General features: G+C 41.3%; 1 protein-coding gene across 1 annotated transcript in view; it reads left to right on the top strand.

The window, feature by feature from the left end:
- Nucleotides 1–13,639, top strand: part of ift140 (intraflagellar transport 140 homolog (Chlamydomonas)) — a 147,070-nt gene extending 133,431 nt beyond the window's left edge. Inside the window, exons 24-30 of the mRNA XM_060840226.1 lie at nt 1,986–2,114; nt 2,704–2,886; nt 5,995–6,201; nt 9,086–9,298; nt 10,473–10,639; nt 11,426–11,567; nt 12,650–13,639. Of these exons, the coding sequence (XP_060696209.1) occupies nt 1,986–2,114; nt 2,704–2,886; nt 5,995–6,201; nt 9,086–9,298; nt 10,473–10,639; nt 11,426–11,567; nt 12,650–12,865 (1,257 nt within the window). The 3' untranslated portion in view covers nt 12,866–13,639. The remainder of the gene's footprint in view (nt 1–1,985; nt 2,115–2,703; nt 2,887–5,994; nt 6,202–9,085; nt 9,299–10,472; nt 10,640–11,425; nt 11,568–12,649) is intronic.

The following is a 13,639-nucleotide window of genomic DNA, read 5'->3' as shown; positions in this document are numbered from 1 at the left end:
CCCGCATCAATCAACCACACTGCCCTGTGGCCCAACATTTCAACTCCCTCTCCCACTCAGCCGAGGACATGGAGGTCCTGGGCCTCCTTCACCGCCGCTCCCTCATCACTCAATGTCTGGAGGAAGAACGCCTCATCTTCTGCCTCGGAACACTTCAACCTCATGGTATCAATGTGGACTTCAACAGTTTCCTCATTTCCCCTTCCCCCACTTCACCCCAGTTCCAAACTTCCAGCTCAACACTGTCCCCATGACTTGTCCTACCTGCCTATCTTCCTTCCCACCTATCCACTCCACCCTCCTCCCTGACCTATCACCTTCATCCCCACCCCCATTCACCTATTGTACTCTATGCTACTTTTTCCCCACCTCCACCCTCCTCTCATTTATCTCTCTACCCTTCAGGCCCTCTGCCTGTAATCCTGATGAAGGGCTTTTGCCCGAAATGTTGATTTTCCTGCTCCTTGATGCTGCCTGAACTGCTGTGCTTTTCCAGCACTCTAATCCAGAATCAACCTTCAGACCCTTACCAACAAAAGAACTAGAGTCGACCTTTAGTATGTCACAGAGGGATGTCTAATGTTGAGCCTGCTTCACCATTCAATGGCTGATCTTCCACCTCAATTCCATTTACCTGCCACTTTTGTCAAAATCCCTTTATTCTGCTTGTACTCAAAAATCTATCAACCTTTGTCTTGAATATATCCAATAACTGATCATCCACAATTCCCTACAGTACAGAATTCCAAGGATTTACATCCTTTTGAAGAAATTTTCCCAGACTTCAATCCGAAATGATCAGCCTCAATTTCTGAGATACTGTGTTCTAAATTGCCAAGAAGAAGGATTTCTTAGCATTTACCTTGTAAAGCCTCTCAAGAATTTTATAAGCTTCAATGAGATTGCCTCTCACTCTTGTAAACTTCAAGGAATATATGCCTGATCTATCCAGTCTCTTCTCATAGCACAATTTCCTTTCTAACCAGAACCACTTTCATGAACCTTGGTTACGTACATCCCTCTGTGACATGTATATCCTAGCTTGGGTAAGGAGACCAAAACTGCACACACTCTTCTAGGTATGGTTTCACCAGTGTAATTGTAATAAGACTTCTTTACATTTATGCTCCAATCCCTTTCTGATTAACTAATGTACCATTTGTCTTCCTAATTGTTTGTTGTAGCATATCATCAGTGTTGGGTGTATCCCTTTACAGGAATGAGTTTAAAGTTCATCAGTGTTATTATTGGTTTACAAATGATTCCTTAAATCTTTGTCATAGATCAGGCCAGAATTTGGAAGCAAATCTTTATATTTAAATTCTATAGCATAGCTGTCACATCCTAAGAGTACAATATAATTTTGTCTGCAAGTCTGTCTTTCATCAGGTTAGTAGCACCCATTGATCATTCTCAGACAGCGCAAAAACCTAATCAACAAACAGATCCAACTACCTGAGTTCCAAGTTTCAAGGTGTTAAAATGGCAATGGATTTTAATGGGTTTTTGCGGGTGCAGTTGATATTGCTGAATCCTATCACCCTCTAACATTTCTGTTTGAATCTAGGATAATTCATGGAATGAAAGCCTCCTTAGTTGATCCCAATTCATATTATGAAAGAGAGAATCAATTCAGTACAGATCTTGGTGATTCTCAGTTTTCCCAAATCCACAGCCCTACACTGGCCATAATTAATTGTAAATATGTAGGCACATGGGGAGGACAGTTATGAGAAAGGAACAACTTCTGACCTTGAGGGCAAAGCATGAAGTTTGACCCCATGTGGACCTGATACACTTGATTTTGACACTTGAAGTCAATTGTAGAATAACAACCCTTTCCAGGTTTTAAATAGCTAAACATAAATAACTCACTAAAATTGGCCACACAGATCAATTTGTTCAAGCTAGATTTATTGTTTAACTGCATTGCTGAGTGGCAGAGAGTGTTAATAATCAGTCTCTCTGAACCTATCGTTATTCAGGACAATGGCCTTGATGATCATCTGATGAATTTGTCTCTCTTGAGCTCCCCAGAGGATATGATGGAGGCCGCACGTTACTATGAGGAGAAGGGGCTCCAAATGGATCGTGCTGTGATGCTGTACCATAAGGTATGATTCATCTTACATGCTCAATTGATTTAAGTATAATATATATCTAGTATAAAGTTTCCATATTTGAATTATTTCTAATTTCATCCCTGAAATGGAAAGGGCGATAGTGGCTGACTGTTTCTGGTCCCGGTTGGAAAAGGTTATGGTCATTACTCTTTTCCTTCCCCAAAAAAAGTAGTTTCAATTGCTAATTATCTTACAACTAGGTAATGGAATGGTCTCATCATAGTAACAAGAATTGCTTGACCTTTGTGGGTTTCACTCACAATTATTGTTTCTGGGTGCCACCCTGTTCTAATAAAAGTCTGACAATCTCTCAATAACAAAACACACTCCCTTCACTAACTTCTCCTATGATGGAAATGTTACCTCTTGGAAAGAAGCTTGGATAAATGTAGCTCCATGGGACAAACCATCACAACCAATGCATTACTTTTGAATTGTAATCACTGTTATCCTTTCTACAAACACGTTATGAAATGCTGTAGTGCGTGCAGATTACAGCTGATTTCAGTGTCCAGTGAGAGTATTGCTGTTCCTCACTAACTATTGGACCACCTATTAATGGTTTGGTGTTTAATTTTAGGCTGGTCACTTTTCCAAAGCTATTGAATTGGCCTTTGCTACCCAGCAGTTTAACGCATTACAACACATAGCCGAGGAGCTGGATGAGAATTCAGACCCTGCCCTGTTGTCTCGCTGTTCTGATTTCTTCATTGAGCACAAGCAGTTTGAAAAAGCAGTGGAACTGCTGGTTACTGCAAAGAAGGTAAGAGTATATTCGCTTTAGTAAAGAACCAGAGAGCCACCTGCTGAATGCCAATCTGCTTAGCAGGGCTTCAGTTCAATACTGCTCAAGAAATCATTTTTGAAGTTTGCAACCTGATTGACAGCTTGACGATTAATTCATGATATTAGAAATATCTAGCCATACAGCTAAACTGGAGTCTCTACAGCAACTGGGTGTTGATTCTCGGGATTGATTTATTTCATGACAGAATATATTCCTGCATTTTCTCAAAGCTTTGTTTGAAAAGCTGCTTTATTCATTCATGCTGACAAATTTGTCACTTCCTTTATTTGTGAGGAAATAAATTCACAATGAGTTGAATCGTTCACCTAACTTTATCATCGAGTATCCCACTAATTCCCACTGCAGAAAGCAACATAACTATCCTATTTATGAAAGTCTTGATGGTACCTTATTATTTATTGATCATTTCAAAATATCATTTTTGATGGTAGGAACTAGTGGGATACTGGATGATAAAGTTAAGCAAACATTGTTGCTCAAAGGGATCATAAGCTATGCTGTATATTCAACTTCCTAAAGAATAATTTATCAGAAACACAAAACTTCTAGAAATAACAGCCATATCTTACTGAAGTAATAGCAAAATTCTAAAATGAAAGCAGGGTAATGCAGATGTTGGAGATCTGAAACAAAAATAAAGGGCTGGAGAAACTCAGTAGGTCTAATAGCATCTGTGAAGAAAGAGATGAATCTTATTTTTTTTTAACTAAGTCCTAGTTGCATCACAATTTTTGAGGGCTTTTTTTGTATCAATACTGTGAAGATTAGAACCATGGCCAAGTGGATCTCATTGACTGAAATTCTCGATTCAGGTTGTTAACCTAAGGCAATCAGGGAGCCCTAGCTGACAGATATAAATAGGGGATTCAGAAGGTCTCCTTGGTCTAAGGACTGGCTTTGTGTCAGAGCACATGTTAAGTGCCCATGTAAATAAAGGGTGATTTGGCGACAGGATACCAGCCTCTTGCAGTTATTTTAAATACCAATCGAAGTTTCTTGCCGTAGTGTTCCTTTTTGAACTAGTGGACTGAAAAATCAAGCCTGCTATTCCTGGAATCATCACAAAAGTTAAAGATTTTTAAAAGTACACAATTCTCTATTTACCAAAAGCAAATGCAGTGCACCCACTGCAAATCAGAAACAAAAATAGAAATTGCTGGAAAAGCTCAGCAGGTCTGGCAGCATCTGTGGAGACAAATCAATGCTGGAACTTCCTGAGTGAAGGCAACCTTCCTTGACATAACTGAGGCACTAAATGGCAAGCCAAACAGAAGTAATGTGACTCTGGCTGATGGGGCAAAGCACAAAAATGCAGTACAACGTGAGTGAGTGCTACGACGAGTGAAGATGCCAGAGATGCAGCCTGGCCCAGTCCACGAGCTGGGTGTGTGTCCCTGAGTACAGTGTCCTTCTGCAGCATTTCGATTGTGGTTGCCCATGCAGCCCAAAGTGCAGCATTGAAATGCAAAGGCATCTTCTAAGTGGATTAGAGATGTGCCACATGGGTTTTTAGAAGCTGGCACATATTAGATGCCAACTTCCATAAAAGTGGCTGTTTGCCATGGAGCATGCTCTAAGATGTTGGTGTCCAGTGTCCAACATAGAGTTCATTCAGAGCAAACGGCAAGCTGAATCTGCTAGGTACCTGCTGGGTACACTGATTTCCATTCTGAGTTTTTTTCAGTGTCTAGCTTGTTTGGCAAGTTGGACAAGGTGGAAAGCTGAATTTTAGTGAGACAAGTTGTCCATCATCAAGACATTTATCAAACAATAAATCCACCATAATTGTTAACTTGCTGTCATCTACCAAGAAACTCACCACACTACCTTGGAAAGAATGAAAGATGGAGGCGAGACAACCTCAAAGTCCTGATTAGCCTTGCCGGACTTCTCAATTCTGCCACAAATCCTGCTATAGCTCACATTGGTCAGACCCCTATAACATTTCACTTGATGTTTTAGCTGGATCTGCGAAGATGTGGGGACTCAAGAATAGGCACAACACTCATTTTGTAATACAGTACATTTTTCCCATTTTTCACTGTAACTAGGTACTCTGACACATACTAACTTTCCCTCATTTTCTGTCCTACCTGAGGGATTCATTTCACCATTGCTTGGTGATGAGTTTGAGATTAAACTGGATTTTCTACAGTATGGAAACATGCCCTTCAGCCCAACAAGTCCACACTGACCCTCTGAAGAGTAATCCACCAAGATCCATTCCCCATCTTATATTTACCCCTAACTAATGTGCCTAACACTTTAGCAATTTAGCATGGCCAATTCACCATACCTGCACATCTTTGGATTATGGGAGGAAACCGGAGCACCCAGAGGAGACCCACACAGACATGGGAAAAATGTGCAAACTCCATACAGACAGTCGTCCAAGGCAGGAATCGAACCCGGGTCCCTGGTGATGTGAGGCTGCAGTGCTAATCCCTGACCCACCGTGCCACCTGAGTTATTTCAAATAATCTAATTAGTTAGGATTCATGGGGTCATTCAGCCAATATATCTGTGCTTGCTGTTTCTGTGTAAGGGAGCTTTATTCAGCAATTAAAATGCATGCTGTACCTGCCTTGGAAATGTTTAATGGGAAGGTGTAAAGGGAGTTTTCCTTTTATCTAATCCTGGTTTACCTTCCATGGGATTCTTTGTTGTTGACACTCATTGCTTTGAAAGAAATATATTCCATTTCCCAGTATTAATATCCCTTACCCTAAAAAACAGAAGTTGACAAAAACTAAGTGTTATAAAATTGATTTTGTCAGTGCAATGCTGCATTTTAACATTTTCAGGGCTGCTGTAAAAAGTGTATCAAGCATCATTACTAGGATCTGGTTTAGACTCAAAACATTACTTATTGAACAGCAGCTTATCCTGAGTGTCTTTTTATTTATTACTACTTGAGCCCTGGAAGTATCTAGTCTGTATGGAGAAGATGGTGGAGATTATTCTTAGTGAACTGCATGTCCCTACATAGTTATCTTCAAACAGTGAGGGTGATGTTATAGGATTTAACAGAGTTTCATCTGTCACTTGTGTCTTCTATTCCAGTACTATGATGCCCTCCATCTCTGCTTGGAGCAGAACCTGACCATCACTGAGGATATGGCGGAGAAAATGACTGTGTCTAAGGGTTCGAAGGAACTCTCAGAGGACTTCCGCCGTGATCTGCTTGAACGTATTGCTGACTGCTGCATGCGGCAGGGAAACTATCACCTCGCGACCAAAAAATACACACAGGCTGGCAACAAGGCCAAGGTAAAGGACCTCACTGTGCCATTAATCAACTGGGCACATTTCTGAGGTGATGTTATTCAGGAGCTACCAGTAAATTATTTTATTGTGTTAGCACATTGGACTTCACATATGGCTGTACTGTGCTGGCAGCATCAATTCAGGAACACATTGGATTTGTTTGAGATGAATTCAGATTATGAACACCAAGTTCATCGGTTGCATCAGAGATATAATACTATAAATGTTTCATGCAGAGAGGAAAGTTTAAAAGCTTTTCTTGTCATTGCCATAAGATCCTTAACACCAACACCTAGGGAAACACGGTCCTAGTTTACCTTCTTATCCAACATGTCTCCAACAGTGCAGCACTCTCTCAGTCATACGCTGAGGTGTCAGCCTAGGTACTCTGTTCAAATCCTGGAACACAACCTAAATCCATGACCTGTGATTCAGGTGAGAGTGATACTGACTGAGCCAAGCTAAGCTCAGCACAGCAGTGTAGTACAATACAATCACATTTATTTTTCTAGGAGTTAGAAACCTAGGTATGGAAAATGAATCTGCCAGTTAATCTTGCCAGAGTCAGGTCAGTGTATGAGTGTTTGTGCATTTGAACTCGTTTTTACCATTTTCTGTTATAGTTTTACATTTTTTTTCTCCAATTTTTTTTGTGTGGACTTCATAAAAGGGTTGTGAAAGAGTAAGTTTAACATTTTGGACAAGAGAATTGGGGGATGAGGACATTTTTGTGGAGCAAAGAGTACTGACCTGGAACTTGTATCTACAACAGTAGTGGAAGTAGAGATAGACATAGAACATAGAACATAGAAAAATACAGCACAGTACAGGCCCTTCGGCCCTCGATGTTGCGCCGACCAAAGTCTACCTAACCTACACTAGCCCAATAACCTCCATATGCTTATCCAATGTCCGCTTAAATGACCATAAAGAGGGAGAGTTCACCACTGCTACTGGCAGGGCATTCCATGAACTCACAACCCGCTGAGTAAAGAATCTACCCCTAACATCTGTCCTATACCTACCACCCCTTAATTTAAAGCTGTGTCCCCTAGTAACAGCTGACTCCATTAGCGGAAAAAGGTTCTCACTGTCAACCCTATCTAAACCCCTAATCATCTTGTACACCTCTATCAAATCTCCCCTAAACCTTCTTTTCTCCAATGAGAACAGCCCCAAGTGCCTCAGCCTTTCCTCATATGATCTTCCTACCATGCCAGGCAACATCCTGGTAAACCTCCTCTGCACTCGTTCCAATGCCTCCACATCCTTCCTATAGTATGGCGACCAAAACTGCACACAATACTCCAGATGAGGTCGCACCAGAGTCTTATACAACTGCAACATGACCTCAGGACTCTGGAATTCAATTCCTCTACCAATAAAGCCCAGTACACCATATGCCTTCTTCACAGCACTATTTACCTGGGTGGCAACTTTCAGAGATCTGTGTACATGGACACCAAGATCCCTCTGCTCATCCACACTAGCAAGTAGCCTACCATTAGCCCAGTAATCCATCTTCTTGTTACTCCTACCAAAGTGAATGACTTCACACTTAGCTACATTGAACTCCATTTGCCACCTTTCTGCCCAGTTCTGCAACTTATCTATATCCCGCTGTAACCTGCCACATCCTTCTTCATTGTCCACAACTCCACCGACTTTCGTGTCATCCACAAACTTGCTCACCCAGCTTTCAAGCCCCTCCTCTAGATCATTTATAAAGATGACAAACAGCAATGGTCCCAAATGGTTAATGATTTCAAAGAAAATTGGGTGGGTACTTCAGTTAAATAAACCTGCTGGGCTCTGGGGTCTAAGAAAGGATTTGGAACTAATGGTTACTTTTTAGGGAGCCAAAGGATGAATTGCTTCCTTCTGTACTAGAATAACTCTATGAATGTTTGTTTCAAAGGCTATTTGAGTCCTTGTTTCTCCAAGATCTCACTAGTGGTCTCACTAAACATTTTCCAAGCCATTGAATTGCATGTCTTCCTTTCTATGATGAACGTGACTGTTAAATCTCTTTCATTTTTCTCTCTTTGCTCTTTGTTATTCTAATGTTACTAAAATGCCAGTTTTTTAAAAATGTTTTTCAAGATAATGTTGATATTACAGGATAGGTCAGTATCAGTTGCTCATCCCTAGTTGCCCTGGGAAATCTGGTCCTTTTGAACTACTAACTGAGGCATACAAATGCAAAAATCAGAAGTGAGCTTGAGAAAAGGAGTTGGGAAATTTGTAGATGAGAGAAAATTCCACGAAATTATGGTGCCAGAATTGCCTCTGTTGGAACGGGATAGACTTCAAACAAATGTCGCAAACAGGGTGTCCATGAGGCACTGTAAGCCATCACAGACATTACTCTATGCATTTTGTATGGTGTAATCTGTCTGCAAAACAAAACATTTCATTGTACCTAGGTACATGTGACAGTAATAAATCAAATCACATCAAATCAACAGCAGCAGAATTGTATTCAGCCACAATCTAACTTCATGGCCTGGCATTGACCCCATTCTATCACCACCATCAGGCCAAGAGATCAACCCTGGTTCACTGAAGAATGCAGGAAGACATGCAACTACCTAAAAATAGTCGCCAACTTGATGAGGCTATAACATTGGACTACCTGCAATCCAAACAGCGGAGACAGCATGCAATTGACAAAGTTAAGTGTTTCCACAAACAACAGGTCATATTTAAGATCTGCAGTCCTACCACATCCAGTCATAATTGGTGCTAGGCAGTTAACAGTAAACAAGTGGTAGGGGCTTCATTAATTTTTCCATTTGCAATGAGGGGAAGCACATCAGTACATAAGACAAGGCTGAATATTAGCATTCATGTTCACCGTAGTGAAATATTATCTGTTGTTTTTCAGGCAATGAGAGCACTTCTGAAATCAGGAGACACAGAGAAGATCATTTTCTTTACAGGAGTCTCTCGTCAAAAGGAGATTTACATCATGGCAGCAAACTACCTTCAGTCTTTGGACTGGCGTAAAGATCCAGAAATAATGAAAAATATCATCAGCTTCTATACTAAGGGACGAGCGCTGGATTTGCTTGCTGGCTTTTATGATGCCTGTGCACAGGTCTGTGTTTTAGATAGTGTCAGAGGCAATGTATTAATGGCTTGAACATCAGCCAGACTGCTGTCAAAGTTTAGTCCCAGCAAACTCTGCACCCTGCCCCATTACTACCCTTAACATCAATATCTTTTATTTTTGAAATGATTACAGAGGATTCTGTACTGAGCACAAAGATTCTAAAATAATTCATTATCCAGTGATTGGTGTGCTTTTTAAAATAAATATTATTTGCTACTGCTCAAGGAGAGAGATGTTGCTGTAAATGAATGGTCCCTTAGCACCTTAGAGTCTGCACTGCAATGAAGCTGCTGGGAATGGCAGAATTCCTGCTCTTCAGACTGTATAAACATTAATGTGTTCCCCAGTGTACAGGAGAGCCAGGAACTGACCTCCCACATTAATGTGTTCCCCAGTGTACAGGACTGCCAGGAACTGACCTCTCACATTAATGTGTTCCCAGTGTACAGGAGAACCAGGAACTGACCTCCCACATTAATGTGTCCCCAGTGTACAAGAGAGCCAGGAACTGATCTCCCACATTAATGTGTTCCCAGTGTACAGGAGAACCAGGAACTAACCGCCCACATTAATGTGTTCCCAGTGTACAGGAGAACCAGGAACTGATCTCCCACATTAATGTGTTCCCAGTGTACAGGACTGCCAGGAACTGACCTCCCACATTAATGTGTTCTCAGTGTATAGGACTGCCAGGAACAAACCACCCACATTAATGTGTTCCCAGTATACAAGAGAGCCAGGAACTGATCTCCCACATTAATGTGTTCCCAGTGTACAGGACTGCCAGGAACTGACCTCCCACATTAATGTGTTCTCAGTGTATAGGACTGCCAGGAACAAACCACCCACATTAATGTGTTCCCAGTATACAAGAGAGCCAGGAACTGACCTCCCACATTAATGTATTCCCAGTGTATAAGAGAGTCAGGAACTGACCTCCCACATTAATGTGTTCCCAGTGTACAGTATAAGTATCTGGTACAGTTCCATTAAAACTGAACTACAGCAACCTATCTGGGCTTTGATGGACAGTAGGTGTTCTAGAGGGGCAGGGTTAATCAGATCAAATAAAATAATTTAAATGGAGAATAACCAAAACTGTGAGTGATTTCTTTACTCATGCCTCCAATATACATGCTTGTTTCCATTTGTGTATCAGGTTGAGATTGATGAATATCAGAACTATGAGAAAGCATTGGGAGCTCTGACTGAGGCATACAAGTGCTTGTCCAAAGCCAAGATGAGGAATCAAGGTGAACTGGAGGAACGGCTTGGACAGCTGCAGAACAAGTTGACAATGGTGAAGAAATTTGTGCAGATTCGAAGGTAAGTGTATACTTGTCATCTCCTTTCCTTGCAATATTGTCATTATAAATCTTTCATTATCTCCTTCCTACCAGCACTACAGGTGATGGTACATTGCAAGAGGTGCAGTAATTTAGCACTACTTTCTCCAGGGCAATTAGGATGGGTAATAAATGTTGGATCTTGCCAGTGAAGCCTACATTTTGTAAACAAATAAAATAAAAGCTAGAATAGACTCACTCACCAAGTATAATTTCATTAGTTTGACTTTGTTAATGAAGATGCACACAATTAAAAGCTGTTCTCTCAGTCCTAGAGTATAATTCTCATAAAACAAATTTTCTAATATTGGTGCAGGTCTGAACAGTGAATAAGAGTACTTTATTAAAGGTTAGTGGCTGGCACGGTGGCACAGTGGTTAGCACTGCTGCCTCACAGCGCCTGAGGCCCGGGTTCAATTCCCGACTCAGGCGACTGACTGTGTGGAGTTTGCACGTTCTCCCCGTGTCTGCGTGGGTTTCCTCCGGGTGCTCCGGTTTCCTCCCACAATCCAAAGATGTGCGGGTTAGGCGAATTGGCCATGCTAAATTGCCCGTAGTGTTAGGTAAGGGGTAAATGTAGGGGTATGGGTGGGTTGCGCTTCGGGGGGTCGGTGTGGACTTGTTGGGCCGAAGGGCCTGTTTCCACACTGTAAGTAATCTAAACTAATCTAATCTAGCTTCATGATCAATGGTCCTTCCAGAGTGAGGAGCAAGCTGAAAGGTTGCAGCTAAGTTAAATTACGACATGTGCCTGTGACACCTGTAGGCTGTATGAAGAGGATCCAAAGGAGGCATTAAAACAGTGCGAGAATCTGCTGGGTGAGCCTGAGCTTGACCAGACTGTTCGAACTGGTGATGTTTATGCGCTGCTGGTGGAACATCATGCACAACAGGGGAGTTTTGAGGTGGTGAGTACAAATAGTTCTTCTATAATGCCATAGTTGTGTTCCAGCAAAACCTTGCACAATAGAAAATCTCATAATAAAAATAATTGGGCCTCTGGGAAAAGTGGGGTTGGGGCAGACCAGCATAAAATATCACTAATGATGGCTCAAAAATCACCCACAAGTTTAAAGTTTAACACAAAGTATAGCGCAGCCTGAATGAAGGTTGAAATCATATTTATTCACAAAACAAAAGTAAGTTTAACATGGTACAGTTAAAAAATGCAAGATAGCTGCTCCCTCTACAGTACCTCTCACAGAAAGCTGCTCTGTCGGCAGCTGACATTGGTGCATGGGCAGCATGGAGACTGGCGCTGACATCACGCATGTGCAGAGTGGCATGGAGACTTCGGTGCAGACACCGGCGCATGCGCAGAATAGCACGGACATAGGTGCGTGTGAACTGAGGTAAGCTTCTCAAAAATACTGTTCCTTAATTCTTCAGTGACGTTACAGCCAAATTGTGCTGCCAAAACACTCATTATCCCAGAACTACCCGTATTCCCATAAGTTCAGAGGCTGCAATGCAGAAACATCACAACAACTGGAATGAATAGAGCATCTTAAAGACAGCAAAATATCTTAAGGGTTTGCAGTGAAAGAAAATCAAGAATGCACTGATACACCTGATTTGAATTGAATTATATATGTCCCTGCATTTATTCAGTAATGCGCAGCTTTTAAAAGTAAAATCTGAATAGTTCTGCGTAGGCAACAGTCAGAAGGAAGTGGATTTGGATAAGGGAAGTGGGAAAAATCCCTGGTTCTGAGATAGAATTCTCAGAAACGATAGTGCAGTCTGACAAAACTGCTTCTACTAAGATTATGCTTGCTGCTAATAAAATGTTTCAGTGCTGTATAGTATTTTTAATCACTGAAGACTGCTGTGGCACAGTAGTAAGGTCCATATCGCTGAGCCAAAAGGCCCAGGATCAAGTCCATAATCTTCCTGCTCCATACATATGTGATAACATATCTGAACAGGTTGATTAGAAAGTATCTGCCTTTAATCGCTGCACTCATGCTAATTTGTAATAATGTTACAGGCCTACAAGTACATGGAAGAGATGACGAAGAAATTACCTTCTGTCAATGTGAACTACTACATCAACCAGCAAATTACTGATGCTGTTTATAAGGCAGTGGGTGTTCCAATAAAGACCAACGTGATGTTGGAGAGTGTTCGACACAATAGTGCAGAGGATGGAGAGGAAGTGGAAGAAGATGTAGCTGAGGAGTCTTACAATGGTGCCGAGGACTGACCTTGAAACTCAACAGATCGAGCCTTAAAAACTTTGAAACACATTTTTATACGAATATTTTACCAAGAGACAATTTATTCTGGCAGCCCAAGACTCCTAATTTTGCCTCAGGAAGGACCTCCAGTTCATATTTATCTGAAACCCAAAGACTAGACTCAGTCACTGTAAACTGACAGAAAACTACACTTCTACTATATTTTATCATTATATCCCAGTGAACACATGTGTCTCAAATACTTGTTCCTTCCTTTCTGGCTGATAGTCCCTGACAACCTAAGAGACACCAACAACATTTTGCTCAAAACTAAGTGCAATCGCTTCATCATTGCAGCATCATAAATAGAATCTAATTAGCTTGTTGTCTGCAAAGTGACTGTCAGATATGGAAAGAGTTTAAAGTGCCACTTGGCATAGGGGAGTCTGAGTGCAGCAACACTATTGCTCTGTACCACAACAACCTTGCTGCTGCTGTTCCCGAGTTGCTTTTGAGCAAGGGAACAATCAAGAAAAGTAATTGACAGTGTTCCATTTGACAGCCAAACCCCCCCCCCCAGCAATGTCTAATAAGACTGCTATCTACAAGTCACATTTAGGCGAGAGGGGAACTCACTGGGGATTTCTTGGATTTTGTCACTTGTATACTGAATGTTTGCAGTTAACCAGAATGATTCAAACAGACCAGAAATTTACAGTTCAATTAGTCTCTAGCTTTTTAACAGTCAGGTTTATTATCCCTAATGTACAATTTGTGCTAAAACAATTTCAAGTAGATCA

The sequence above is a fragment of the Hemiscyllium ocellatum genome, chromosome 20 (genome assembly GCF_020745735.1).
Source record: "Hemiscyllium ocellatum isolate sHemOce1 chromosome 20, sHemOce1.pat.X.cur, whole genome shotgun sequence".
In the NCBI taxonomy this organism is placed as follows: domain Eukaryota; kingdom Metazoa; phylum Chordata; class Chondrichthyes; order Orectolobiformes; family Hemiscylliidae; genus Hemiscyllium; species Hemiscyllium ocellatum.
The sequence above is the reverse complement of the archived record's forward strand: the minus strand, read 5'-3'. Positions and strand labels throughout refer to the sequence as shown.